Genomic DNA, 27,914 nt, shown 5'->3' with positions numbered 1-27,914 from the left:
ACCCTGGTGCTCACTGTCTGTCTGCTGGGGTCTCTGGCCACCCCAGGCTGGTGGTGTGAGCTTGGGATCCTCCCGGTGACCTCCCCCATCTAGATCCCTCAGCCACTCTGCCCCAAGATGGGCCGTGGGGTGAGTATTCCCAAAGAGCAGGGGCCTCTCTGGGGGGAGCAGTAGGGCTCTCTGGACGGTGAGGGAGGCTGGAGGGAAAGGATGAGGTGGAGATGGGATACGGAGGGAGGAGCAGTGGACTGGTTTGAACTTGGAACTGACAGTGTCCCGGCTACGACTGTGTGCACAGCCCCACGGCACAGACCCACAGGGCACAGACCCATAGAGCTCAGCCGCCCAAGCGCTGTCCTCTCCACCAGCACCCCCAGCACGAGCCCCGCAGCCCACCACTCGCATCCCCTCCGACCCTCCCTCCTCCACCCCCTCCCTCGTCTCCGTCCCTGCTCCTCCAGCCACATCTCCACCGTTCCTCCTCTCTCACCGCATCTCCCAGCCTCCCAGCTGAAGGGACGTTTGGTACTGTTAATCCTCCCCACCTTCGCCACCCTCTGAAAGTATCCATTCCTCTGGGAGTCCCAGCCTGAGAGGATGGGGGTCCAATCTGAGGTTGGAGAGAGGGGCAGGGGCCATCCACTGCAGAGTCACCAAACAGTTCTGGACACCAGCTCCAGGGGCCCTGAGCTCCAGGGACAGCTGGGCGGAGGGTGTGGAGGAAGAGTGATGTGCCCCAGCGCCCCCCGTCCAGCGCCCCCGGATGTCCCGGGCAGCATTGTCCTCTGGCTGCAAGCCATGTGCTTTGAGGACTTTCCCAGAGGCTGGTGAGAGCCGCAGGCACCCCCCCTCAGTCCACCCCAGCCTGTGGCATTCTGCAGCACTGGGTATGCCAAGGGGAAGATTAACAACTACCAGAGAAGGGGGGTGGGGGACAGGGCCAGGGCTCTGAATGCTTGGAAATGAAATTTCCATATGGAGAAAAGTGACCCAATCCCTTTACATCCTGCGCCCTGGCGGCTTTCCTTTTGTGGAATGCTGGCAGAAGAGAGCAGGGAGGGAAAGGGCCTGGGGAGCAACGGGAGAGTGCTGAGGAAAGAAGGTGCCTGTGGGGAGCTGTAGGGCTCTTTGGGCCTAGGGGGGTCAGGCAAGGACATGGTATCACACTGAGTTTAGCAGCTGAGAAAACTCGGAGCTTGGACACCAGGGTTCCTGAGCTAGGGTGGGAGCTATAAATAGAACTGGTGTGTGAGTGTGTGTGTGTGTGTGTGTGAGTGTGTGTGTGTGTGTGTGTGTGTGTGTGTTTTCATGTGTTCTCCATAGGCTGCAGTTGATACAGACATTCATGGGTGAGCACCTGTGTTTGTGTCTCAGGAGACAAATTTGCAAACGTGCAGACCTTCAAGCATGAGTGAGCATAGATGTCACAGTGTGAGGGCACGTGATGTCTGTGAAGAGCTGTGTCTGACGTGTGGGCTTCACAGAGGAAGAGCTCACAACCATGGGAAGATACTGTCTGGGGACCTTCAGCTGCACCTTGACATCTTTTGTTCCCCCAGGGAACGGGAGTCCCCACCTGAGGCGCAGGACCTCGAACCTCTCCCCTCCTTCACTTTAGCACAGGGTGGACCCAGCTCAAGAGGTCCTGCTTGAGAAGTGATTTGACCTTGACTTCTTCAGGGGTCTGTGCTTCTCCCCCAGCATCCCTGAATTCCCTTCCCATCCACTCCCAGTAGCGAGTCAGAGAGCAGGTCTTGTTCTATCCAGACTGAGGCTGGGGAGAGTGGGGGGACTTAAGGGGGGAGCTTGGAGTTCACCCAGCCAGGAGACCCCTGAAGAGGGAAGGCACCCCCCCATCCAAATCCTCCTTTTCCCTGCAGAGCAAGGGCTCACTGTCACCTCACCACCCTGTGACTGTGCAGGGCAGCATGGGAGTTGGGGGAAGGGACAACCCCGGTGGGAGGGAGCCCGGCCTGCTCCAGCTGCCACCGAAGGGCAGCGGTGGGGGGGAAAGTTGGCTGATTTCCAGCTGCCCCGACTCTGTCCCAGCCCTGGGCTTTCTCAGAAAGAACTCTCTGTTCTCCTTCAGCACTCAAGGCCCAGAGAGGGGGACTTGTGGCCTTGTGGATGGGGGAGGGAGGAGGGGAGGGGAGTGGTCCTGCTTCCTCTCTTTCTTTCTTGCCTGGGCAGCCCGCTGGCCCCGAATCTCTGCAGGCTCCTGGCTGCAGAGCCTGAGATCCCTGCCAGGACAGGAGGGGGGACGGGGCCGTGTGTCCCCAGCTCTGTGCCTGCCGGCAGGAAAGCAGGATGGGCACTTAGGGAAAGGGGCTGCTGCAGAGAGCTTCTTTGCTTAGCCACCATCTGTACATGCCAGACGTACATATGTGGGCTGGGAAATGTTTTAAACCATGCCTTTGATTCTAATTTTCATGAACTTCATGCCTGTATGTACAGAAATTCTCTGGGCTCTGCTCCTTAGCCCCCAGGCACAGCCCCCTCCTCTGTGAATGAATGCCCAGAGGGTCACATTGAAGCTTATCCACCCCGGTCTCTGGCCTCTTGTCTCTTCGCTGCTTTTCATCCATTTCTCAGTGCTGTCTCACCAACGACAGAATCCAAAGCATTAGATTTGTGAATCCAGGACGTTTCAATCCATTCAATTAAATGAGCCCCCCTGAGTCACCTGGGGAAGCGAGAGGTAACACTACTCACAGCCCTTCCCTACTCCTGTTGGGCTGCTTCAGTCTCCCCAGGAAGATCAGTGTTCAGGAAGCCAAAGAGAGCCTTGATCCCTAGATGCTTCACGTGGAAACAAACGCAAGATTTACTGATCACCTTTGCTGAGAAGAGCACTTCTGAGCAGCACAGCCTGCAAAGAGCTCATATCCTTCTAGATCATTAGCGTCTGGGTGACGGCGGTGTCCGCCTCTCTCTGCACCTCCCCCACCCCAGTTCCTGATTTCACTGGCCAGACTTCTGTATCTCCAGGTGCTAGATTCGTGATCTCTTGCGATCAGGGCAGCTGCCATATTCCTTGGACGGCTCCTCTTGGATGGAAAAAAAATGTATCGTCCCCAAGCACAGTGGAGTTTTAGGGCAGTGAAACTACTCCGTATACTATAAGAATGGATATATGTTATTATGCATTCATCCAAACCCACAGAACGTGCAACACCAAGAATGAACCCTGATGTAAACTATGGACTTTGAGTGATAACAATGTGTCAACGTAGGTTCAGCCATTGTAACACATGTACCACTCTGGTGCCAGATGTTGATGGTGGGGAGGCCGTGCAGGGGCGGGTAGAAGGTATATGGGAGCCTGTAATGTTTGCTCACTTTTGCTGTGAACTTAAAACTGCTCTGAAAGAAAAAGTCTGTTTTTAAAAAAATGAATTATCCTGCAAAAAAAAGAGGGGGGGGGCAAGCACCTTGACTGTAGATCCCACCCAGGTGTTCCCTCTTTACAGTAAAAAAAAAAAAAAAAGAATTTCATCATAGTATAGAAAAGCTCATTGGTGAAACCCTGGCATGGCCCTTAGGGTCCAGTGGAAAAGTGGAGGCACAGGACAGGAACTGAGCAGTGCCTCTGTGACAAGGACACAACCTCCCGAGGGAGGTGGGAGGAGAGGAGCCTGGGGAGGCAGAAGGGGCGAGAAGGCACTTGTCACGCCACCCCAGGCCTCCCCAGCCACTTCCTAGCCTATCACCCAAGACCCCTTGGAAGGATAAATTCCCCACCTTCTCCCCCAGAAGGCCCCTGTGAGACCCTGGAAGCCTGGTGGCAGCGAGGAGACCACAGGCCAGTAAGAGGAGGGGGAGATGTTGCCTCACGAGGCTCCGGTTAAAATGTTCACCTGACTTCACTAAAGGACCCAGGAATGCCTGGACCTAAGAGTTCCATTCATTTTCAGTTTTAGATTTATCCTCAGAGACAATTTCTCTTTTTTTTTTAATCATCTTTATTGGAATATAATTGCTTTACAATGGTGTTAGTTTCTGCTTTATAACAAAGTGAATCAGCTATATGTATACATATATCCCCATATCCCCTCCCTCTTGCGCCTCCCTCCCATCCTCCCTATCCCACCCCTCTAGGAGGTCACAGAGCACTGAGCTGATCTCCCTGTGCTATGCAGCTGCTTCCCACTAGCTATCTATTTTACGTTTGCTAGTGTATATATGTCCATGCCACTCTCTCACTTCGTCTCGGCTTACCCTTACCCCTCCCCGTGTCCTCAAGTCCATTCTCTACGCTCAGAGACAATTTCTTATATTTTTAGACAAACAGTTCCCTCCTCACCCCATTGTGCTCTGGGGCTTCAAGTCCTGTGAATTGCCTCTTGCCCAGTCGCAATTTTTTTTTTTTCAGCTCTGAGGTCAACTTTTATTTCTTGGCTGACAGGACTTGCAGACACATGATCTTCCCAGCACCTTTTATCCTGCCCAAGCAGCGGCAGCCTAGTCCCAAAAGTGTCATGGCCAAAGGGGTTGGGGAGTCACTTCACATTCCAGGCTGGAGGCGAGGGGGGCTTGGGGGTACTCCCCCAGAAACCTTTGCCAGCAAGAGGCCATGACTCACCCCAACCCCAAATCCTGCATTCTGGTGGGAGGTGGCGGCAGGATGGAGAGGGCTCCCAGGGCGCTCTGCGCGCCCATTTCCTGGACGCACTTGTCCTACGACTACTGATTTCTCAGTCCGTGAGCCCTGCTCATCCCATTTCCACACTCCACCACCAGACCCTGTGGTTCCCCTCCTCCTCCAGACACTTCCCTGCCCTGACCCCTGACTCCCCAAAGACTCTTAACTGCACCCCCATTCCTAACTGTCTCTACTCCTCTCTGAGTAAAGTAGCCAGGGTGTTGGAACAAAGACGTCCCTACGGGGTGCTGCTCCCTCAACGAACCCCCAGCCCTGTCCAGTCCCTTCTACAATTCTAAATAGTGTAGGATGGTGGTTTTTAAGGTTTTCGTTTACTTTGCTTTAAGAGCAGGGTTCTTTCAACAAACAAAATCTTAGCATGAGCCCGACTACTCAAAAGCTAAGAGTGGGGTCCTAAGTCCTGAGCCCCTCAGCCTTTCCCGAAGTTCAAATGTAGAGCCCTGGGGCTCTGCTAATCATTTTCAAACTGAGGGCCTGGGGTCCCCGCCACCCTGCAACCCCCTTTCCTCCCCTGGGACGACCACTGACTTTGAATCCACTGGTCCCCCCACTCCCAATGCCTGAGGTCCAGGCTATCCAGTAGGAATAGAGGCTCCGGCCTCCGTCCTCCCTGACTCCCTGGGCTCTCCCTTCCTCTTGCAGGCCGGCCGCGAGTACTCACCTGCAGCCACCACTGCAGAAAATGGGGGCGGCAAGAAAAAACAGAAAGAGAAGGAGCTGGATGAGCTGAAGAAGGAGGTGGCCATGGTGAGCCCCCAGCCAGGCCATGGAAAAGGGCTCCCATGCTGGGACAGCTGCCCCTCAGGGAAAAGCTCGTGCCCACCCCGCCCCCCATGCTCCTTGCCTCACTGCTGTGCTCTCAGTGCCCACAGATGCATTCTGGACACACGCAGTCTGCCTCCTTCCCCAAAGCAAACTTGCTTTCCCTTCTCCAGGACGACCACAAGCTGTCCTTGGACGAGCTGGGCCGCAAGTACCAAGTGGATCTGTCCAAGGTCAGTAAAGGGGCTTCTAGGGAGGGCACCAAAGAGGTGAGAGAGCCACGCAGCCTCAGGGTAGAAGGGGCCTCAAAACTCAAGCCAACCGTCTTTACAGTTAAGGAAACCGAGGCCCAGAGACAAGGGACTAGATGGTGGCAGGGCCAAAGCTAGAACACAGATCCCCTGCTTCCTGGTCTACAACTCCTTTCCTGAGTGCCTGGAAGCCAGAACTCCTTAAAACCCAGGCCCTGGAGGGCCTCTGGGCAGGGCTGTATCCCAAGCAGCTTCAGTGACACACCTTCTTTCGTGGAACTGACATACATGCAATAGTGGGGGAACCCATGACTATTATCAGAGTAATGCGTTGGGCGCTGCTATGCACGTAGCGCTGGGATAGATGCTTTACGTACTTTCCTCTGATCCGTACAACAAGCAAGGTGTGGAGACCTGTTCATTAAAACAAGGAGACTCAGAGAGAGAGTAGCTTCCCACGTTCATATCAATAGTTAGTGGCACAGTCACATTGCCAAGCCCATCACTGTGAAAAGTAAAAAAAATCGTTCATCAGAAATGTAATGGGTGCATACCTCCTCCTGTAGGCCTTCCTTGACTGCCTTTTTGAAAATTCTACACCCCCTTCCTTTACCTTACTTTATTTTTTTAAGTAACACTTTTCACTATCTGGCAGTAATGTCTATTTATAGTGTGTTACCTCACGAGATCATAAGCTGTGCAAGGCAGGAACTCATGGGTCTTGTCCATCTCTGGATCCCCAGCACTGACCATATTGCCTGGCATGTAGTAGGTGCTCAATGCACATTTATTAAATAAATGAGGGGACAGATAGAAAGAGAAATAAGAAGTGGCCTCTGCATTCAAGGGGCTCCAAGTCCAGCAGCAGAAAGGAAGGCAAACAGAATTCCAAAGCCATATAGTGAGTACAGCTCTAGAATCATGCCTGGGATACAATGGGACCCAGAGACGGGGCATGTGAGCCAGCCTGGGGCTAGGGCAACAGGGTCAGGCAAAGCTTTCTGGGGAAAGGGATGGATGGTGACCAAAGCTGTGTGACATTCATGATCAGTAATGTAGGACTCTTCTTGAATCCTTGGTGAAGGGGGGGAATCTGAAGGCAGAGAGTTGGGGTGGGGGGTGGAGATCGATTGAGATGTCTTTCCAGGGAGTCTTATCAAGGCTGCCTCCAGAGGAGATTATTGTGGCCCTAACCAAAATGTGTCTCAACCCAAGGCTGACCAGAGGTGGGGGGACCGCAGCCAAAATCCTACTCAGCCTTCAAGTCCTCCAACACCCATTGCAAATGCCACCTCCTCCGTGTGGCCTCTCCTGATGGTCCCCTACCCCTTCCGACCAGGTGGGATTTTTCTCTCCACCTGGACATTATTCTGCTGCCAGGGAGCTGGTGGGAAGTGATGAGGGGCCTGGCTGTTTCCAGATGCGAGCTCAGCTCCCACACCTCTCCTTGCCTCCCTCAGGGCCTCACCAACCAGCGGGCCCAGGACATTCTGGCTCGGGATGGACCCAATGCCCTCACCCCACCCCCGACCACCCCTGAGTGGGTCAAGTTCTGTCGCCAGCTTTTCGGGGGCTTCTCCATCCTGCTGTGGATTGGGGCCATCCTCTGCTTCCTGGCCTACGGCATCCAGGCTGCCATGGAGGATGAACCGTCCAATGACAATGTGAGCCAGCACGCCTGACCCCTGGACCAGCCCATGATTCTGTCCTCCAACCCTGAATCTCCAGTACAGTGGGTGGGGGTCAGGGAGCAAGACCTTCCTGTACAGTCTGACAGCCCCTCTGCTCTTTAGGCTGAAAGGGGGTGAGACTTCTATACATATCTACAGACACTCCTCCTCCAACACAAACATACACAATCATTCACGATTGAGACAGCCCCCTTCCCTGTTCCTTCACACTTGAGTGGGCTTGTCTGCATCCCTGGGTCTTCACCCCCTAGAGAGGTCCTAGTCCTGGGAACTCCCTATGATTTTCCCCACCCCCTCCAGTCTTAGGAGGCTGGGGTTAGAAGGTTGAAGGAGAGGTTGGAGAGAAGACTTTCTTCCACCGTTCTCACTCCCAGATGCAGACAAAGGGGGGCACTGAATGCTCATCCTGAGTGGCAGCTAGCTGCCCCTCTCGGGTTGGGAAAAGGGCAGGTCCCTCAAAACCTTTCTCCTTACCAGCTGTATCTGGGCGTGGTGCTGGCAGCTGTGGTCATCGTCACTGGCTGCTTCTCCTACTACCAGGAGGCCAAGAGCTCCAAGATCATGGATTCCTTCAAGAACATGGTGCCTCAGGTAGATGGCAGAGCTGGGCTCCAGGCTGGGGCATAAGGTTTCTGGGAGACTCATCTCTTCAACTCCTTGGGCTCTGAGATGGAGGCTTGGGCAAAAAAGACCCCCCAGCTCTTCACTCCAGGACCTATTTTGTTGCTAAGGGTGCAAGGTCTGTCCTCCTCGGTGGGGTTGGTGGTGAGGTGGGACACCAGCAAAAGAGGAAGGTAGGGGTAAAGATGAGCATCTCCTGAGATCCCCGGGGCCTCCCCACAGCAAGCCCTCGTGGTACGGGAAGGAGAGAAGATGCAGATCAATGCGGAGGAGGTGGTGGTGGGAGACCTGGTGGAGGTGAAGGGTGGAGACCGAGTGCCTGCCGACCTCCGGATCATCTCTTCTCACGGCTGTAAGGTGAGGGGGCCAGGCCAGAGCCACTGGCTGAGTCCACAAAGCAAGCTGGGTAAAGCTGAGAGGGGCCCGTTAGAAGTTTGACGTTTGGGAGGCCCAGGTCCGGATGTCAACACCTGCCCCACACTGCCCAGCCACACCTTGCTTCACATATTACACGCATGCATCCTCATATCTGTGTCGTGAATGCTCTGCACCCCCGGTGTTTCTTTGATATCCACTTTATAGCAATCATGTATTGAGTATTATTATGTGTCACATGCCTTATATACATTCACATAGGCTACCTAACTTAACTCTGCAAGAACGGTATAATCGTGCCGGGTGGTTGCACGTGGCCGCATAAGTCATGCCACGCACAACCCTAGACGGTGCCATCTTCATTGGCTACGGTGTGAATAGCACCCCCTGTAGTTGTGCAATGCAGAGATTCTACTTCCATTCTCCATTTCATAGATGAGTAAAGGGAGGCAATGTTGGTTTAATAACTTGCCCAAGGTCACGGAAGAAGTCAGTGACAGCCCAGATTCCAAACCAGAGCAGGGACAATAGCTGAGTAATGCTATAAATATGTGATGAGGACGAGTGTAATTCTGTCTTGGGTGTCACGGAGACTGAGTGTGGCCAGAGTCAGGACACAGCTGTGCGTGCCTGAAGGCGTCTGCCCATCTGATGACTCCACACTGCCTTCCTCCTCAGGTGGATAACTCATCCCTAACAGGCGAGTCGGAGCCCCAGACCCGCTCCCCCGAGTTCACCCACGAGAACCCCCTGGAGACCCGCAATATCTGTTTCTTCTCTACCAACTGCGTGGAAGGTGAGAGGCTAGCCTGGTGGGGAACCCCGGGTCCCAGCATCAGCTGAGGGAGGAGACTGCATCCTGAGCCTCCAGGCAGGGCTGGGGGCTATGGCTGTACTTACTTGTCAAAAGCCCGGCTATGGAGGAGGGAATTGAAGGGGCAGAGAGCCCTGAGTATTACAGAAGTATCCCCCTCCAGAGAGCAGGGAATTGGCTGGGGCGGCATGACTCCAGGGAAAAGTCACCTCCCCACAGAAAGATCTCTGTTCTGTCCACCCCAGGACGGCGCAGATTCCCAAGCCTTCAGATATGGGCCAAGACCTGTACACACATACACATATGCACACACGCGCATGCACACACACACGCACACGCCCCAAACCATCCTTGATTCCTAGAAGTCTCTGGTTTGACTGATGGCTTCCATCTCTCCTGGTTCTGGGACTAGTTGCTTCATTCTCTGACCCTTGCTCTGACCAGGGCCCAGGCTGGGGAAGGGACAGGAAAGCTTTCAGTCCAGGTGAACATTCAGGCCTTCCTGCAGGCTGCATCCTGGCCTGCGCTTCACCAAAAGAAACTGTTGGTCATGCACAGGCTGCCCGGTGTGCCCCACCACTGCTCTGGGTTCTAGAGATGACCAAAGGCCAGGAGGAGCTCCCAGAGCTGCCGCCACTGAGTGGCCAGAGTCCAAGCATCACCGAAAGCCCTGCCCTCTTTGGTTGTGCCAGTGAGCAGAGTCGGGCTGACTCGGAGAGGGAGGCCGGGGCCAGAGCTGGTGGGAGGAAGAGGCTGACTAGACCGTGGGCCTCAGAAAATGGGTCAGAGGAGGCCTTGCGCCCCCCTCCTCACACATACCTTTCCCTTCCCGTTTCTCATTTCTCTTCAGTGTGTATTGTTTCTCTGGGCTTTCCCCCTCCTTCAGCAAGTTAGGATCATAGTGAAAATCACCACACATTGTTGCCTAAACTCTTAATGTACTGAGATTCTGAAATTTGCTCTACATTTCCCACAATTGATAAAAATGCCTAGTAAAACATGTCCATGGCTTACTCTGAACTGGCTTTGAAGAGAGGAGAGGAAATGAAGGGAACTAACATTTGTTGAGTGCCTACTGTGTGCCAGGCACTGCTCTAGGTGTATGACCACACTGTCTCATTTCATTATTAAAACAATCCCTAGGTAGAAATTCAAAGATGGATGCAAACCCAGGCCTGGCTGGCTCCGATGCACGCTCTTTCCACTCCAGCACACTTCCTCCCCTGAAGACCCCTGGAATGTCTACATAAGGGCTAGAGGTTGCCTAGCTTCTTCTGTAGAGATTCGTGCCTAGTGTTGAGAAAGAAAAACTTAAGACTACAGGGAAAATCCATAAGTGCTTTACTTTGTGTTTGTAATATATTTTTGGGCGATAACAAGTGTGAGATTGATTTTACTGAAATACCACAGGCAATACTTTTATTTCATTTACGGAATCTCCTCAGTTTGAACCTTGAGTTTATTTGCAAGGTTTCTCCCCAGGCCCAGGTATAAGAGAAGATAATTTGCTGTTGTATGGAGTCTGGGATTGGCCATCTACGCTGGGAGAGGAAGCCAAGGGAGGTACCATCTAATGACAGTGACCCACAGTCTTTGACTTCTTTACTCTGTGATGGTTTTCCTCTCCCAGGAAGTAGGATGAGACTTCAGTTCCTGCGACCCCAAGGCACCCAACCTCGTGTCCCTTCCTGTGTTGTAGGCACTGCCAGGGGCATCGTGATTGCCACAGGTGACCGGACCGTGATGGGCCGCATAGCCACTCTGGCCTCAGGCCTGGAGGTCGGGCGGACACCCATAGCCATGGAGATTGAGCATTTCATCCAGCTGATCACGGGGGTGGCTGTGTTCCTGGGGGTATCCTTCTTCGTGCTGTCCCTCATCCTGGGCTACAGCTGGCTGGAGGCAGTCATCTTCCTCATCGGCATCATCGTGGCCAACGTGCCTGAGGGGCTGCTGGCCACTGTCACTGTGAGTGGGTCAGGCCAAGGGGCCTCCAGGGGAGGGCTTTGCTACCCTGCCTCAGAAGCAAGAGAGGCTATGGCTTCTCTGCAGTTCTTTTACTTCCAGCCCCTGAAATCACATATTCGATTCTCCTTTAAAACATGGCTTAGAATGTGAGTCTGAAAAAGATCATTTAATACATTGCTCAGAGTTTGAGTCTGAAAGGTTTTAGGTTGGGCTGTGCCTTCACTCTCAGTTTCTCTCCCAGAACTCGTCCTGGTCGCCTTTTCTCACAACCCTTGTACTGGTCATCTCCCCACTGCCCTCTGGAGCTCATCCTGGCTAACCCTCCCATCAAGGCTCTCTCCAAGGTCGCTGTCACCAGTGACTAATTAGCAAATCCAGTGACCTTTCCTCAGCTCCCATCTTTAACTCTGCTGCTGAAATGGATACTGCTGTCCACCCTCCTAGCATTCTCTCCTTCGTTGATGACTGTGACTCATCACTACCCTGGTTCTCCTCTCCCCAGTCCCCTGCACTGTCTCCTCGTCCCCACCTCCACCGATCCTCAGTCCTCAGTGCTCTTCTTTCCTCCTGATGCCCCTGAGTAAGCTCATCTCCTCCCAGTTTCTGGTGCCCGTTTGGTGTTGATGACTCACACATACCTACACCCTGTTCTACTCTGGCCCACTCTGGAGCTCTGGCCAAATATCTTCAACTCCCTACTGGACATTTCACCTAAATATACACTCATGATCTCAGCTCAACGCGTCTAAAATGGAACACATTCATGACTTACACTTAGGTCTCTCTCAGTGTTCGTGGAGTAGGATCAAGGGAGGAGGGACAGAGCCATGGTCTGGGGTAAGGACATGGGTATCTCCAGCTTCAGGCTGAGCCCTTTTTATTGCCCTGTCTCTCCACCAGGTGTGTCTGACCCTGACAGCCAAGCGCATGGCTCGGAAGAACTGCCTGGTGAAGAACCTGGAGGCGGTGGAGACGCTGGGCTCCACCTCCACCATCTGCTCCGACAAGACGGGCACCCTCACCCAGAACCGCATGACCGTTGCCCACATGTGGTTTGACAACCAGATCCATGAGGCCGACACCACAGAAGATCAGTCTGGTGATTGAGTGCTCTACCCAGAGTGGGTGGAGGGGACTGGAGGATGTTCAGGGCACTGGAGTGGCGGGGCGGGTGGGGTGAGATAAGAGGTCTAAAGGAGAGCCAAGCTCCTGCTTCTCTCTCCTGTCCTCCCAGGGGCCACTTTCGACAAACGATCCCCCACGTGGACCGCCCTGTCCCGGATTGCTGGTCTCTGCAACCGTGCTGTCTTCAAGGCAGGGCAGGAGAACATCTCTGTGTCTAAGGTAGGGGGTCGGGGGATCGCCACAGCCCGCCCACTTTGCTGACGCCCAGCTTCCCCTCTTGCACCCTGTGGCTGCCTCGGGGACGTCAGTGCCCTCCCTCCTTGGTCCTCCACTGTGACACTGAATTCTCCTTGTTGGCAGCGGGACACAGCTGGTGATGCCTCAGAGTCAGCTCTGCTCAAGTGCATCGAGCTATCCTGCGGCTCCGTGAGGAAGATGAGGGATAGAAACCCCAAGGTGGCGGAGATCCCTTTCAACTCAACCAATAAGTACCAGGTCTGGTTTGGGTGCCAGGTCAAGGGAAGAGGGAGAGATGGAAGTGAGGGGCACGCAGAGTCAAAGGGGAATCAACAGCAGGAAAGAGAGCATCTGAGCACCCTCTCACCCCTGCATCATCCCCCGGGGCAACGTGGGTGACCAGATGTCTGGTTGCAATGACCAACCCCACACCCAGCTCCCAAACCTTCATTCCTTTACTACAACCTGTCACTTTCTCAACTCTTCTTCCCAGGACTCCACATCCTCTGGCTCCGTCCCCCAACCCTTCCATCCCATTCAGTTGAACCATACGTCAGAAATTTCCTTAGGGTATCCCTCAGCCTGTGGGCATCTGTTAAATGCCAAGAATGCAGCCTCAGCTATGTCCTGTAAAAGCCACAGGGGTAAAGCCCCCCTAAGGCCAGTGTGGTGATGGGGGTGCTGATGACAAAGCCACCTCGCCCCTAGCACAATGCCTGTCCTAACTGATTGGAGTAAATATTTGCTGAGTGAATGAATGTCCTATGGGAAGGTGACTCTCAGGTTACAGGGTTAGGACTGTGAGGTCCAAACACCCATCCACACACGGAGACTCTCCCTATGTTGACAATGGTTGATGGATCAGGGGTTATTTTATTAAGGGAGTTTTCCTTACCAGCCTCTGCTCTGTCCCAGGCCCCGTGCTGGGCACTGGAGCTTCAAGACAAGTGTGGCCCCTCTGTAACTGCCTTTCCTTTCTCCAGCTATCCATCCACGAGAGAGAAGACAGCCCCCAGAGCTATGTGCTGGTGATGAAGGGGGCCCCTGAGCGCATCCTGGACCGGTGCTCCTCCATCTTGGTGCAGGGCAAGGAGGTCCCTCTAGACAAGGAGATGCAAGACGCCTTCCAGAATGCCTACCTGGAACTGGGAGGACTGGGGGAGCGAGTGCTAGGTGAGGGGCCAGAAGCAGGGAGCAGGGCTGAGAAAGGCTTCCCTGGGATGAGGGGCTCTGGGGGCAACCCGGCAGCCACCTTGCTGCTCTCACTCCTCCCTTCTGTCCCCTTCAGGCTTCTGTCAACTGAATCTGCCCTCTGGGAAGTTTCCTCGGGGCTTCAAATTCGACACAGATGAGCTGAACTTTCCCACGGAGAAGCTCTGCTTCGTGGGGCTCATGTCCATGATTGACCCTCCACGGGCTGCCGTGCCGGACGCTGTGGGCAAGTGCCGGAGTGCAGGCATCAAGGTACTAGCCTCACTTCGTCCCTCCTCCCAAACACCAAAAGTCCAGGGGCCGCAGAGGCTGGGCCACTGTTGGCCTCCTTCCTGCTGACTGAGAGGAGAAGCCGTCCATCTGCAAGGAAAGGTCGGTCCCTGCCTTGGAGCTCTCACCCTTGTCCCTTTTGCTCAGAGTGACCAGTCTCCCACACCCAATCCTCTCTCTCTGGGGCACGGCTCCTTCCATTCTGGTTTCAAGCCGGTCAGTCACCCTTATCTTGGAGATCTGGTTGTCCTCCCCTTCCCAGCTAGCACCCACTCTCTCTAGCCGTTTAGGATGAGATTAGTAGGCTCTCACCTGCGGCCACTCACCTCCACCCCATAACCTCGTAGACTAGCTCCAGTCCTCATTCCACCAAGCATACCTCTCCCACGTTCTCTTCTCCAACTGCAATTGCTTCTCAATGACCACTCCCTTCTCTGTACATTTGTGCTTCCTTCAACAAATATTTATTGTTTACTGAGTACCGTTCAAGGTGCTGGAGTCCAACGAACAAACAAAAATCCCTTCCATCTTGGTTACTTTCCTGTATCCAAGATACAGCCCTTTACCACTCTTAACCTGTCCAGTTACCAATTCTGATGCCGTCGCTTGTTCCTCCTTTTGCAACTTCTCACCTACTACCAAATCAGTTCACCTCAACCTGTCTACTGAGGGCCAGGGACTGCACCAGGCACTGGGGATACAAAAGACAAATAAGATACAGTGCCTGAAAAAAAAAAAAAAAAAAAAAAGATACAGTGCCTGGCCTCCGGAGCTCACGATCCCTCAGGGGAAACAAACGCCTTTAAGTTAATCACAGAGCAATTTTAACAGATAGGGTCTTCGAGCACCCGCTAAGGGCCAGATATTCTAATAATAAAAAGAGCCCATTGTTTTGTGAGGGTTTATATGCATCAGGCACTATTCTAAGCACCAAACCTGTATGATCTCATTTGATTTTCACAACGACCCTGCAAGTAGGCACTAGTATTTTCCCTTAGTTACAGAGACAAAAACTGAGACGCAAAGTGACATGCCCAAGGCCACAGAGCTAGTAGGAGGTAGAGCCAGGATTTGAACTGAGGTATCTGCTTTTTTATTTTTATTTTTTTTGCGGTACGCGGGCCTCTCACTGCCGTGGCCTCTCCCGTTGCGGAGCACAGGCTCCGGACGCGCAGGCTCAGCGGCCATGGCTCACGGGCCCAGCCGCTCCGCGGCATGTGGGATCTTCCCGGACCGGGGCACGAACCCGCGTCCCCTGCATCGGGAGGCGGACTCCCAACCACTGCGCCACCAGGGAAGCCCTCTGCTATTTTTTAACCATCACACTAGAGGGCTTATATGTATATATGCACATATATGTGATTTCTGAGCCCTGCAACCACTCTGTCTCTAAGGTAGGCATCATGATCCCCATTTAAAAATAAAACAAGCTGAGACTCAGAGTGGGTAAGTAGCTTTCCCAAAATAAAACTGCTGGTAAGAGGGAGACTGGCTATAGGAAGCTTGGCCAGCTCATCCGGAAAGCCCGTGCTCCCCTTCTCGCCAGGCAGCCTGTTACCATGATCAGAACAGTCACCGAGGCCTGGGGAAAGCATGTCCAGGGAACTCAGAGCAGCAGGGAGCTGTTAAGTCCACCTCGGAGAACTGGACAGTGTTTTACAGAGGGCATGATATTTGATCTGGGCCCCGAAGGGTGAAGAGCATTTTGTAAGGCGGGGAGGGAGCGGAAGGCGTGTCAAGAGCAGGGAACAGTGTGTACCCAGCGGTGGCTGGACTGCACGGGGCATGTGCGCGTGGCAGTGGGAGGTGGCCGAGGAGCACCGGAGATGGAGACTGCAATCAGGGCCAGGGCCAGTTGGAAGGATTTTGCTTAAATGCCAGACTTGGGCTTTATCCTGAGAGCCACAGAGAGCCGCAGGTGTCACAGGGCAGAGCTAGCCCTTAGGAGGCTCCCTGGATGGAGGAGGGGCTGGATTTGGAGAAGAACTGGGGTTGGGGAGACAGCATAAGAGGCTATTGCAATACCAAGATGATGACCCAAATGAGGGAAGTGACAAAAGGAGTGGAGTAGTTACTTTTGAGAGCTGTTTTGAGAACTTGGTGACCAAACTCAAATGGGGAGGCGAGAAGACCCAGGAGATAAAGGGACTGAATGAAGCGAATGGATGGTATCTCAGGTGGGGAGCAGAGGAGAAGCCTCCGTGGGGGTGGGGAGTGGAGATAAGGAGTTCCCTTCGCCCTGAGATCGGAAGGTCTGTAAGATGCTCAGGGGGAGATGTTTCAGGGAAAGCAGGAATATGGCTGAGAGCTCAAGAAAGCGGGCCAGGACAGGAGAGTTCAGTCTCGTTCCCATGTGAGTACAGATTAAAGACACGCTAGTATGCTTGATTCTGCTGCTGAGGACAAGAGCAGGAGTGAAGAGAGGGGAGGGGAAGGAAACCCCGGGCCACACCAACAGGAAGGGCAAGTGGAGGAGGAACCAGCGATGAGGGGGAAGGTGGTGACAGGTAACCCTCAGTGAGTGTCCACCTAAGACCACTATCTCCTCAAGACGACCCTGAAGGAAAGACTCATCATCTCCGTTCTGCTGAGATTTACTGAAGGCACTTGGGGAAGGTCAGTGTTTCACCTTAGGTCTGCTAGGCGACACCAAATCTCTTCCTCACTCAGGTGGGAAAGACCACCTGAAGAGGGATGGAGGGCAACTGGGAATGAAGGAGTCCATGGGGGCCAAGGGAGGACAGGGCTTCAAGGAGGGGGTGGTAGACAGTGCCAAACCCCTCAGAGGGTTGAGTAGGATGAGGACTGCAAAGATGCTTTTGTCTTTCAGCTGGGAGACCCATGTGGCTTTTGGGGGTGGAAGAGAAGGCAGCGGGGCATGAAGAGGCTTCCTTTTTGCCCCACAAACCCCCACATGCAAATGGTCTCCTAAGCCAGCTCTGACCTCCTGATGCTTGCAACATCCTCTTTACCAGCCTCTCAGATGCTAACCACCTTCCCCATCCAGCTCCATCCATTCTGCAACAGCAGCAATGAATATCACGGTTCAGTCAGGAATCACCTTCTTCCCACACTGTGAAGGGATGCCAGAGGCAGAGGACAGGTGGTGGAAGGCAGCAGGGAGGGATGGGAGGGAATGTCTCCCTCCCGTCCCTGCCCTGTCTGATTAGGATGTCGGCAGACATCACACTGGGCACTAGGAAAACCATGTCCGTTCTGGTTCCCTGGGATCCGGAGCAAATCATGGGCCCCTTGCTAAGCCTTTGTTTCCTCATTGGTAAAATGAAGGAGATGTTAGGGGTCCTTCCAGCTGTGACAACCTCATACCCCATGAAATTCAAACTCCTAAACAATCCTGAGGCTGCTCTTCCAAGGGACCCTTATTAACTTGTTACTCTATCAGAGAGACTTTCCTCCAGTTAGGCAAACTACCTCTGATCTCCTGAACACAGCTTGTTGTTGTCTCTTCCCCTCACCCACTCTCTCTCTCTCTCTCTCTCTCTCTCTCTCTCTCTCACACACACACACACACACACACACACACACACACACACACACACACACAGAGTTCCATTATTTTGGCTGGGATCTTCCAGTCCCACCATCTAGTGGTCTAGCTCTTCTGACTTTGGGAAAGGAATAAAAAGAGAAAAAAAAAACCCTTCATGCTGCTTTCCTTTTCTCTTTTCTCCTTGCTGCCAGGTGATCATGGTGACCGGGGACCACCCTATCACAGCCAAGGCCATTGCCAAAGGTGTGGGTATCATATCAGAGGGCAACGAGACGGTGGAGGACATTGCAGCCCGGCTCAACATTCCCGTCAGCCAAGTCAACCCCAGGTGAGGCTCCGTAGGACCCCTCCCCCATCAACTCAGCCTCTCCCACTGGACACTTGAGCGGCCCCTGAGGGTATCTGGTCCTAACTGCCGTTCCCTGGTCCCGAGCCTGTGGCCAGACTGTGCCACTGATCAGTTGTGTAACCTCGGACCTGTCACTTTACCTTCCCGAGCCTCCATTCTCTCAACTTCAAAATTAGGGCAGTATACACGCTGCTGGTTTCTATAGAGCGAGATACGTAGAAAGGAAGTAGCGCCCGGCCCAGCACCCTGTACTGACGACTGTGAGGCTGCCGCGGGGTGAGGACTGAGCACCACCCCCTCAAAGAGAGAAATGGGAAAGACAGGTCACTGAGTGTCAGGGAGAGGAAGAATGAAGCTGCTGGGGAAGACCCGGCAGTGGCGAGGAGGGGTGGTGGGGTACCAGGGAATCAACCAGCTCTGCCTCTGGCTCCAGAGAGGCCAAGGCGTGTGTGGTGCACGGCTCTGACCTGAAGGACATGACGTCAGAGCAGCTGGACGAGATCCTCAAGAACCACACGGAGATTGTCTTTGCCCGGACGTCTCCTCAGCAGAAGCTCATCATCGTGGAGGGCTGTCAGAGGCAGGTGAGCAAGGGGGTAAGGGTCAAGGTCGGGGCCAGGGCCAGGCATGTGCAGGGGCTGCACCCCCAGCCTGGCTGTACCTTCTCCCCAGGGAGCCATTGTGGCGGTGACAGGGGACGGGGTGAACGACTCTCCCGCGCTGAAGAAGGCGGACATCGGCATCGCCATGGGCATCGCTGGCTCTGACGTGTCTAAGCAGGCAGCCGACATGATCCTGCTGGACGACAACTTTGCCTCCATCGTCACGGGTGTGGAGGAGGGTGAGGGGCTCCACGGGCTGGGATGCCATCCAGGATGTCTGAGCCGGCGCATCTGCTTCCCTGCCTTTTACCCCAATGACAGACTCAACTCAGGATCTCAGGCATCCACCGCCTGCTTTAGCTTCCCTCTAACACAAAATCTCCCTTTGTTGGGTAGACGAGCGGCCCATGCTTCAGGGGCTAGGGGTGGGGAGGGTCCCTCTGATCTCCCTGATGCCCTCAGAACCTCCCCACAGGCCGCCTGATCTTTGACAACCTGAAGAAATCCATCGCCTACACCCTGACCAGCAACATCCCCGAGATCACCCCCTTCCTGCTGTTCATCATCGCCAACATCCCCCTGCCTCTGGGCACTGTGACCATCCTCTGCATTGACTTGGGCACTGACATGGTGAGGCCATGGGTTGGAGGAGGGGACAGGCAAGGCAGTCGTGGAGGTGCAGTGGGTAGGGGTGGGCCACAGGTGGAAGGAAAGGTGCATCAGGGACAGCTGAGCAGGCTGTGAGGGTTGCAGAGAAGACGAGCACAAAGCCTGGAAGATGATAGAGTCTTGGGTCTCTTTTTTTTTTTTGACTGCGTTGGGTCTTCGTTGCTGCGCACGGGTTTTCTCTAGTTGCGGCGAGCGGGGGCTACTCTTCATTGCGGTGCAGGGGCTTCTCATTGCAGTGGCTTCTCTTGTTGCGGAGCACAGGCTCTAGGCGCACGGGCTTCAGTAGTTGTGGCTTGTGGGTTCCAGAGCGCAGGCTCAGTAATTGTGGCGCACGGGCTTAGTTGCTCCACGGCATGTGGGATCTTCCCGGACCAAGGATCGAACCGGGGTCCCCTGCATTGGCAGGTGGATTCTTAACCACTGTGCCACCAGGGAAGTCCAGGGTCTTGGGTCTTTATAAGTGTTTGAATTGTGTTAAAGATTCTTCACTGTTGATCATCCTCTGCTCCCACCCTCTCCCTTCAAATGCTGTCCTCTCCCCAACTGCCCCCTTGCACAGGTCCCTGCCATCTCCTTGGCCTATGAGGCAGCTGAGAGTGACATCATGAAGCGGCAGCCGAGAAACCCGCAGACAGACAAGCTGGTGAACGAGAGGCTGATCAGCATGGCCTATGGACAGATCGGTGCGGCCGGGCCCGGGGCTCAGGAGGGAACCCCAAGAAGACGCTTTTCCCAGCCTTTGGAGGGATGATCCCCCTGCAAAATTCCAGGACAGGGGCCAACTCCCCGAGGGTCAGGGATGTCCGTCCTTCTCTGGCCCGTAGGGGCTGGTCCCATCCTGTTACCTTCTATGACCCAGGCCCTGCCCTTTGTCCTTTGCCCACCACCCACAGGGATGATCCAGGCGCTGGGTGGCTTCTTCACCTACTTCGTGATCCTGGCAGAGAATGGTTTCCTGCCTTCACGGCTGCTGGGAATCCGCCTCGACTGGGACGACCGGTCCATGAACGACCTGGAGGACAGCTACGGACAGGAGTGGGTAAGTGGGGCTGTGTAAGTGCAGATGCACACATATGAGAGCTGAACGTCTGGCAGGAGTGGTCAGTCGTGGCCAATGGGATTGGGGGCTAAGGGTGGAGTAGGTGCCCAGGGTTTAACATCTGCCCTGGACCACGCTGCACCCTGTTCCTACCCTTTCCTCTCACACCCTCACCTCTCTCTGCCCGCCCTCCCCCAGACCTATGAGCAACGGAAGGTGGTGGAGTTCACGTGCCACACGGCCTTCTTTGCCAGCATCGTGGTCGTGCAGTGGGCTGACCTCATCATCTGCAAGACCCGACGCAACTCGGTCTTCCAGCAGGGCATGAAGTGAGCCCCGCCCACCGGCCCCGCCCACCAGGCAGACCACCGGCCCCGCCCACCAGGCAGAGCGCAGTCAGGGCACACCCACCCACCCCCATCGGCTGGGGCCTCTGACTGTAGTTGCCCGGCTGTAAATCCGTAGCCTTTTTGGAAATAGATGAGCGAAGAGGAAGGAGGGTTATGACTCTTTCTGATGAGTTTTAATTTGCTCCCCAAATCTCCTTCATTATGGTCTCCTTCCATCATCTTTCCTTTTCATCTTTTCCCCTTACCTCTCCCCTCCCTCCCTTCTTCCTTCCTCCCTTCCTTCCTCTATCTTATACTCTATACTCACCCCCACCCCTTGGCCCAGCCCTAAATACAGGGTCCCCTGTGCTCCCCTCCACTCGGCAGGTAGCTCTAGTTCACAGCACTTGCCTTGTGGTGGTGATGTTGTCCTTGTGGGAGCTGTGAGCTGCTCAGGGTCAAGTTCTTATAGTGTGAGTTACACTTGCCAGTCACTGTGCTAAGTGATTCACAGACATCGTCCAACCTCACAGTAGCTCTGTGAGGGAGGTATTATTTTCATTCTATGGATAAGAGACCCCCCGCAAAAAGTTAAATGGTGTGCCTGGGGTCACCCAGCTGGAAATAGCTCAGCCAGCGCTCTTTCTGAAGCCCAAGCTCGTGACTACTACCCTGGGTGGCTCACCTGTCACAGAGCCTGGCACCTGGGGGGTACCAGTGATTCCTCTGCAGCTCAGCCTGGATGGTGGTCGGTGCCGAAGGTATCACTCCCATTATCTTTCTTTTCTTCTACTGCAAACAATGGGCACAAGTCCCCACGTGAGTTTTGTCACAATTTCTTAGTTTGAGAAAAAATATATATATATACCAAAACTCCAGTGAAGTTAATAGCGTTTGAGATCCTAGGGAGAGGAGAGGGAAAAGTCTGTTAGATGAAGGAAGGAGATTCCACTGAGCTAAAAACACTAACGGGGACAAGGCAGTGAGCAGAGAACAAGGAGCAGAGGGTCCAAGACACTGGGTGACCGACCGTGCAGGGCACGGGTGAGAGAGCAAGCAGGGGACATGACCAGACTGGCTAAATCCTACCCATCTGAGAGGCAAGTGGAAAGAAACTAAACAAAATTCAGACTGGGACAGGGAAGGAGTACTAATACCAACAAGTAACCTGGCCCGAGGCAGCCTTAGCACCTTATGCCCCACCCTGGGCTGTCTGGACCCTCAGGGGTCCTCAGAGATGCTCTGTGTATTAGTCAAACAGCTTTATGGAAATTAAGCACTTCCTCTAAGAAGAGTCCCAAGCTTACCAAAGTGTCATTGTCAGGCAGAAGCCTAAGTATGAACTATAGCGATCCCATGCTAATGCGCAATTCTCTTTGGAAGCCGTGTGTATTGCTAATTAACTTTCTAATTGGGAAAATATATTCATTACTTTTTTTGGGGCCTCGCTGTGGAGCATGCGGGATCTTAGTTCCCCAACCAGGGATCGAACCCGTGCCCCCTGCAGTGGAAGCGCAGGGCCCCAACCACTGGACTGCCAGGGAATTCCCTATATCCATTACTTATTAACAAATGCAGCTGGAGAGAAAAAAATCAATTAAAATGTGGCCTTTTTAGAAGAAAAATAAGAGGGATCCTTAATGAGTGAAAAGTTTGGGAACCACTGGCTTAAGCCATGAAGAGGTGCAGTGCATGAGATTATAAAATACAGCTAAGAACGTTCCACGTTCAAGAGCTCTCCACGCATTATCTCCCATAATCTTCCCAGCAGTCGTAGGATATAAAGGTACTATCTCCTCCACAGAAGGAGCACGAGACTCAGAGAAGTTAAGCAACATTGCTTACAGCCAGAAGCTAGTAAGTGGCCCGGCTGGGACTAGACCCCACCTGTCCGACTCCAGACACTGTCCTCAGAGCCTTATTCTCTCCTACTCTTCAGTTCTGATGTGGTGAATATATATTCAGCATTTTTTATCCAGTGAGCTTTCCCTTTCTGAGTACTTTACAAACACTCCCTTCTTTATTGAATATCTGTGACCAACAGCTACCTGGGGCTGTAGGAGACACTGAGAGGGTAGAAGATATAATTGGGTCCTGAAGTGAAGGAACAAGCATCTTGCTGGGGAGACGACACTTTCAAAGGCCACGTGCCTGGAGCGGTAACAAGAACGTAAGCTGCGTGAGGGCAGGTTCCCGGGTCTCCAGAAGGAAGCTTGCATTGACCACAGCATCTCCAGCACAGAGCGTATCACCCAACACATAGGAAACATGTATTTGATGAATGAAAGTATGTGTTATAGACAATAATCGGAGGTAAAATCAGTAAGCAGAAAAATTAAAGACAATCTTTCTTTGGTTACATTTAACATGAGAAGAAGCATTTGAAGAAGGCATGGGAAGACGTCATGTATAGCCTTTCCCCAGCGTTTCTTCCCGCCTCTTTCCCTTCCACCACCAGGGGTCACCCTGGATCTCTGCCCCTCCTTGCCCTCCCCTCCAACGCTACCTACCCTCTTTTCATTGCCTTTCCAGGAACAAGATTCTGATTTTTGGGCTCCTGGAGGAGACAGCGCTGGCGGCCTTTCTGTCCTACTGCCCGGGCATGGGTGTGGCCCTGCGCATGTACCCGCTCAAGTGAGTGTCTCTTTAGACGGGCCCCCTGCTAGGATCCAAGTTCTGGTCCCTTTGAAGCAACCTCTGATGCCCTTGACACTCTCCTCTGTTTCCTCAGGGTCACCTGGTGGTTCTGCGCCTTCCCCTACAGTCTCCTCATCTTCATCTACGATGAGGTCCGAAAGCTGATCCTGCGGCGATATCCAGGTGGTAAGCACCTCAGTGCTGCGCCCCAACCCCAGCAAAGTGCAGCTCCCCACTGTGGCTACCCTACCCCTGCAGGGCTCCAAACCCGAACTCCATTCCTACTACGGATCCTCGCTCCTTTTCCTCAGTGCCCTCAGATCCTCGGGTCCGGGGTCCTAGAAGCCCTGACTCTGCTGAAACTCTTCCTCCCAGATTCCCGTCCCACCCAACACACAACTGGTCCCTGAGGCCCTCCGCCTTCCACCTGAAATCACAGAACGTCAGAACTAGAAGGGCCCTCCGAGGTCATCTAGTCCCACCTCCACATCTTACAGACAAAGAGAGGGGCAGAGGTGAATTTATTCGTTCAGGGTCATGAAGCCAGAAGCAGCAGAAGTGGCGCTACAACCCAGCCCTCCTAATTCCCAGGCATCAACCATGTATTTTTTTTTTTCCCAACAAACATTTTCGGTCACTTACTGGAGGTTGACAATGGGTGGCCCACAAGCCAAATAGGGTCCGTGGATATTGTTGGGTTTGGCTGCCCTTTCTTGCACGGGTGTTTTTTGTTTTGCAATTGGCCTAATATCTAAAACTTAGGGGCTTTCACATAAAATCCAATTTTCTGGCTTCTGAAACATCACAGGCGCTGTCGCTCCCAAGGCCCCGTTTCCGGACGGCAACAATGGACGGCTGCCCTTTAGAGACTCACTTGTTACCTGAACAGCCCCTGTTGTCATTTGTATTTTCACCCCCAACCAAAGCACTCCGGGCCCACCGTCCCCTGTACTAAATGCAAGTCTCTCCTTTCCCCTAGTCCATGGCCTCATGGAGTCCCCTCCCCCACTCCCCTTCCCCAGGCTTCCCTTCTGCCTGGCCTCAACCACCGAGCCCCTAGGGCATTTATCTCTTGTCTCCTCTAAGCTCACCCTGCAATCCCCGTGCCTAATCTCTCTAACAGGCTGGGTGGAGAAGGAGACGTACTACTGAGCCCGTTGGAAAGAAGAGCCAAGCATGGGAAAGACGGGGGGTGGGGGTGGGGCCCTGAAGGTGTCGCAGGGATGGCGTTGGGGAGGGGTGGAAAACAGTGGGGTGGCATTTGGGGAGAAGACTTGGGGCGAGAGAATGAGGCAACTCAGCAGGCCGAGTTGCAGGGAGTGGGTAATTCAGCTTGGGGTGATTGCCCCAGAGGCCTGTCTAGGAGCAATCAGCCCACACACTACGTGTCAGGGGTCCCTCCCCAGGTCCTGCTCTGCTGCACTCCACTTGCTGTCTATCTCACCTGAGTACCTGAGGGGTACCCCAGCCCTCCCCAGTCCCTGTTCCTTCACCCCCACCTCCCACTAGAACACATCAACACCGAAAGGCAAGGGTCTGTCTAGACCAGGAGGGGAACTGTCTCAGATCACCAGTGTCCCTTTATCTCTCCAACCTCACCCCACTCCCCACCTTCACCCCTCATTTGCTTCCTGCCCAACTCTGTCCCCTGCTTCCCCCTCAGACCTGGAAATCACAAATGGTGCCTCCTGGTGAGTGCTAGGGCCTGAGGCCAGAAAGGGAAGCCAGCCGGTTGGAGAAGCTGGCCCGTCTCCCAGTCAAAGCCATTTAGGAAGCGCCAGAGGAGAGCTGGGCGGACAGGTGGGAGAGGGGGTTATGGCGGAGCAGGGGGACAGGAAAGGAGAGAGAATGTCAGTTCAGGATGTCTGACATAGATCTCTGGGCTCCAGCTCTGTGACCTGCCCTTCAGAGCAGCAGTCCCCAACCTTTTTGGCACCAGGGGCTGGCTCCGTGGAAGACGATTTTTCCACAGACGGGGAGGGGTGGTGCAGGGGAATGGTTCAGGAGGTAATGCCAGCGATGGGGGGCGATGGGGGGCTGCGGATGAAGCTTTGCTCGCTCACAACCACTCACCTCCTGCTATGTGGCCCAGTTCCTAACAGCCTGCGGACCTGTATCGGTCGGAGGCCCGGGTGTTGGGGACCCCTGCTTTAGAGCACCCCGCCAGTAGAACCAATTCCAATGTCACCAGAGTAGCAGCAGAGGCAGGACCAGGAGGCAATCTGAGGGGCTTCACTGAGATTCCACACCCGTGTACCCATGGTGTTCCCCACTGACCCTTGGTTTGTGGTCTGTTGGTCCCCGAGACCTAGGTGTCACAGATGCTCCGGTTCTCTCCACTGTGTGTGCTTGGTAACACCTCGCCCTTTAGAATGCTAAGTCCTCGGAAGTTCCATGTGGTGCTGAGAGGGGGAGCTGACAGCTCATTCCCTGCCCCTCCCTACTTCCCCTTCATGCCCATCTGGATGAACCTGCGTCACTCCCAGGCACTGCCAAGCCAGCCCTGGAAAAGGAGGTCCCTGGCCATTAGCTGGAATTGGGGTTGAGAAGTTCCCAGAAACGTCCTCTCTTCCAGGGACATGCAGAATCAGCTTAGGTCATGGGTGTGGTTAGGACCTCTGGACAGCAAGAGAGGGCGTTAGGAGACCTGCCTTTGACCTTAGACAGCAGGGCTGCTCCTCCCAGACCAACGCCCTTCGCCCTTCACGCTGATGATCATTGTGCCCAATTTCCCCTGAGATGAGGACTTGGTTTCACGTTCCTACAGGAAGATGCTTTTCCCTCCCTAACGCCCTCCCCACCTCCACTTTGCTCTGCAGGCAGCTCTGCCCATTCTCTAAGCCTGGCTTAGAGGGCTTAGGGATTGTCCTGTAGAGAGAATCCTAGATGAACCAAGCAAGTGTGAGAGACACCTAAGGAAAATGGAAGACCTAAGGCAGAAAGGAAGGAAGCAAAAGAGACAAACCTCAGGCCCGTAGACAACCTCCCAGGGGCTATTACTTCATTACACTGGAACTTTATCAGAGGTACCTTGAAATAATGAGTCATTGCCTTGGGCTTGGAAAACTAAATGGGAAACCATATTAATTTGGGCCGGATTAATTTGAGATTTATTGACCATGGACAAAAGTTTATCTTTGCACAATCAATAAAATGGCATTTGCTTAGTAAATTAAGAGCACAGACAATATTGCTAGGGTGGCATATGTAGTCTCCTAAAATAATACTTTTGGGGCACTTTAGGGATATCCATTTAGAAATAGTGAATGCATGGGCCAATTGTCATCAGTTCTTATGTATTTGTTAAGAAACATTCTACAAGACCTTTACTTGGTGACCTTTTGTAAGACGTTAGTTTGAGGCACTACGTATGTACTTGAAAATAATAAAGTTGCATTTCTTTATGAAAGAAGAAATCCCTTCCATAATTCAGATTTCTGTCCTTAATACTTGCCTCCCTCCCAAACTGTGGTATTGAAACGTGTGCTGTGGCAAGATTTGGCTTGCAGAGGAAGCAATAAAGAGAGGGCAGGAGATAAGGACAGGAGGGAAACAATCTGGGAACAGACGATGTCAGTGGAGCAAGAGAGAGGGGAAGAAATTAGGTTGCAAAACAACCTAGATGAAAATACAGTAGGGCCTTCCTTCCTCGCAGGTGAATCCACCCCAAAAACATAAAGGTTTTTCTAGCACAGGGAAGAGCCCATGAATCTATGGGCCCAAACCCTCAGGGCCACTTCTGCTTTTCTCTGTCCCAGACCCAAATCAGGCCACTCTCAACATGAGCAGGTAGGGGAAGGAGATGGTGGGCTGAGGGGGCCCCGATGGCCAACAGCAATTAACAGTCTATACTGTTCTGGGTGCTGTCTTTAGCGGGGGATGGAGGGAAAAGTAGGTGCAATCCTTGAAATTCATCTAAGTAGCAGACATCTAAAACCTTCACGGACAGGGTGTGATGGGCAGTAAGGAGGAATGCTTCCATGCTGGGCATGGAGGGGTGGCCGGGTGGTGTGCGTTTCTCCCTAATAACTGGAGAAAGGAAGACACCAAACTTACAGCCCTGTGCCAGGATCTTGGAATACCCGTCAGGAGTCAGTTCTTGGCCCCTTTATTACAAGTCTAGCAGTGGTGGTGATGGTGATTGTAATAGGAGTTTTAGGAGAATTAACTGCAGCTCACTCTGTGCCATAACTACGTCAGACCTTTAGTTGTAGAGTCTCATTTAATCCCACCTCAGGACCTTTATTCTTGATGGTCCCTCTATCAGGAGGGACCTAGTTTCCCTAGTGACTCACATGCCTGGCTTCCTCGCTTTACACAGATCACTCCTTAAACATTACCTCCTCAGCAAGGCCCTCACAGAGCTCACCAAGTGCTATAAAATAGCACTTCTGGCACCTCTTTCACCATTCTCTTTGTTTCTAGTCATAAACACTAACTTCGTCAAATTTAGATAGATAAGTAGATATAGATAATATATTAAAATATAGATTTTAAAATTTTAATATATTTTATTAAATTTTTATTATATTTTATATGTATTGAATATAATGTTAATATATTTTATTTTAATTTAATATATATATAATTCATATGTATACAAATATATACATATAGTATTTTGCTTATACTTTATTTGCCTGACTCCTTCTCCAGAATAAGTTCCACGTACACAGGGATTTTTTTCTCTTCACCACCTTTATTTACCGCCTAAAACGATGCCTGACATGTATTGAGCAATTAATAAATGTTGGTTGGATGACTGAAAGAATCCTCTTCATCCAGTAAG

General features: G+C 53.1%; 1 protein-coding gene and 1 long non-coding RNA gene across 3 annotated transcripts in view; one reads left to right on the top strand and one right to left on the bottom strand.

Annotated features, from left to right (window-relative positions):
• Positions 1-26,553, top strand: LOC132511700 (sodium/potassium-transporting ATPase subunit alpha-2). 2 transcript variants are annotated; one of them, XM_060135183.1, is made up of 23 exons: positions 1-129; positions 5,306-5,410; positions 5,599-5,658; positions 7,137-7,340; positions 7,845-7,958; positions 8,211-8,345; positions 9,042-9,159; positions 10,877-11,145; positions 12,046-12,244; positions 12,380-12,489; positions 12,631-12,765; positions 13,491-13,680; positions 13,796-13,971; positions 17,692-17,828; positions 18,283-18,433; positions 18,522-18,690; positions 18,927-19,081; positions 19,680-19,803; positions 20,014-20,159; positions 20,358-20,488; positions 23,021-23,122; positions 23,220-23,311; positions 24,249-26,553. In XM_060135183.1, exons 1-23 carry the CDS (start codon positions 118-120, stop codon positions 24,275-24,277), a joined length of 3,063 nt encoding a protein of 1,020 aa, XP_059991166.1. In that variant the 5' UTR covers positions 1-117; the 3' UTR covers positions 24,278-26,553. The 2 variants fall into 2 exon arrangements, with proteins under 2 accessions (XP_059991166.1, XP_059991176.1); XM_060135193.1 differs by lacking the exons at positions 1-129; positions 5,306-5,410 and adding an exon at positions 6,824-7,015.
• Positions 21,180-27,914, bottom strand: part of LOC132511757 (uncharacterized) — a 57,063-nt gene continuing 50,328 nt past the window's right edge. The window contains exon 5 of the long non-coding RNA XR_009537722.1: positions 21,180-21,390. This is a non-coding gene — a long non-coding RNA (uncharacterized LOC132511757). The remainder of the gene's footprint in view (positions 21,391-27,914) is intronic.

The sequence above is a fragment of the Lagenorhynchus albirostris genome, chromosome 2 (genome assembly GCF_949774975.1).
Source record: "Lagenorhynchus albirostris chromosome 2, mLagAlb1.1, whole genome shotgun sequence".
Classification (NCBI taxonomy): Eukaryota; Metazoa; Chordata; class Mammalia; order Artiodactyla; family Delphinidae; genus Lagenorhynchus; species Lagenorhynchus albirostris.
The sequence above is the reverse complement of the archived record's forward strand: the minus strand, read 5'-3'. Positions and strand labels throughout refer to the sequence as shown.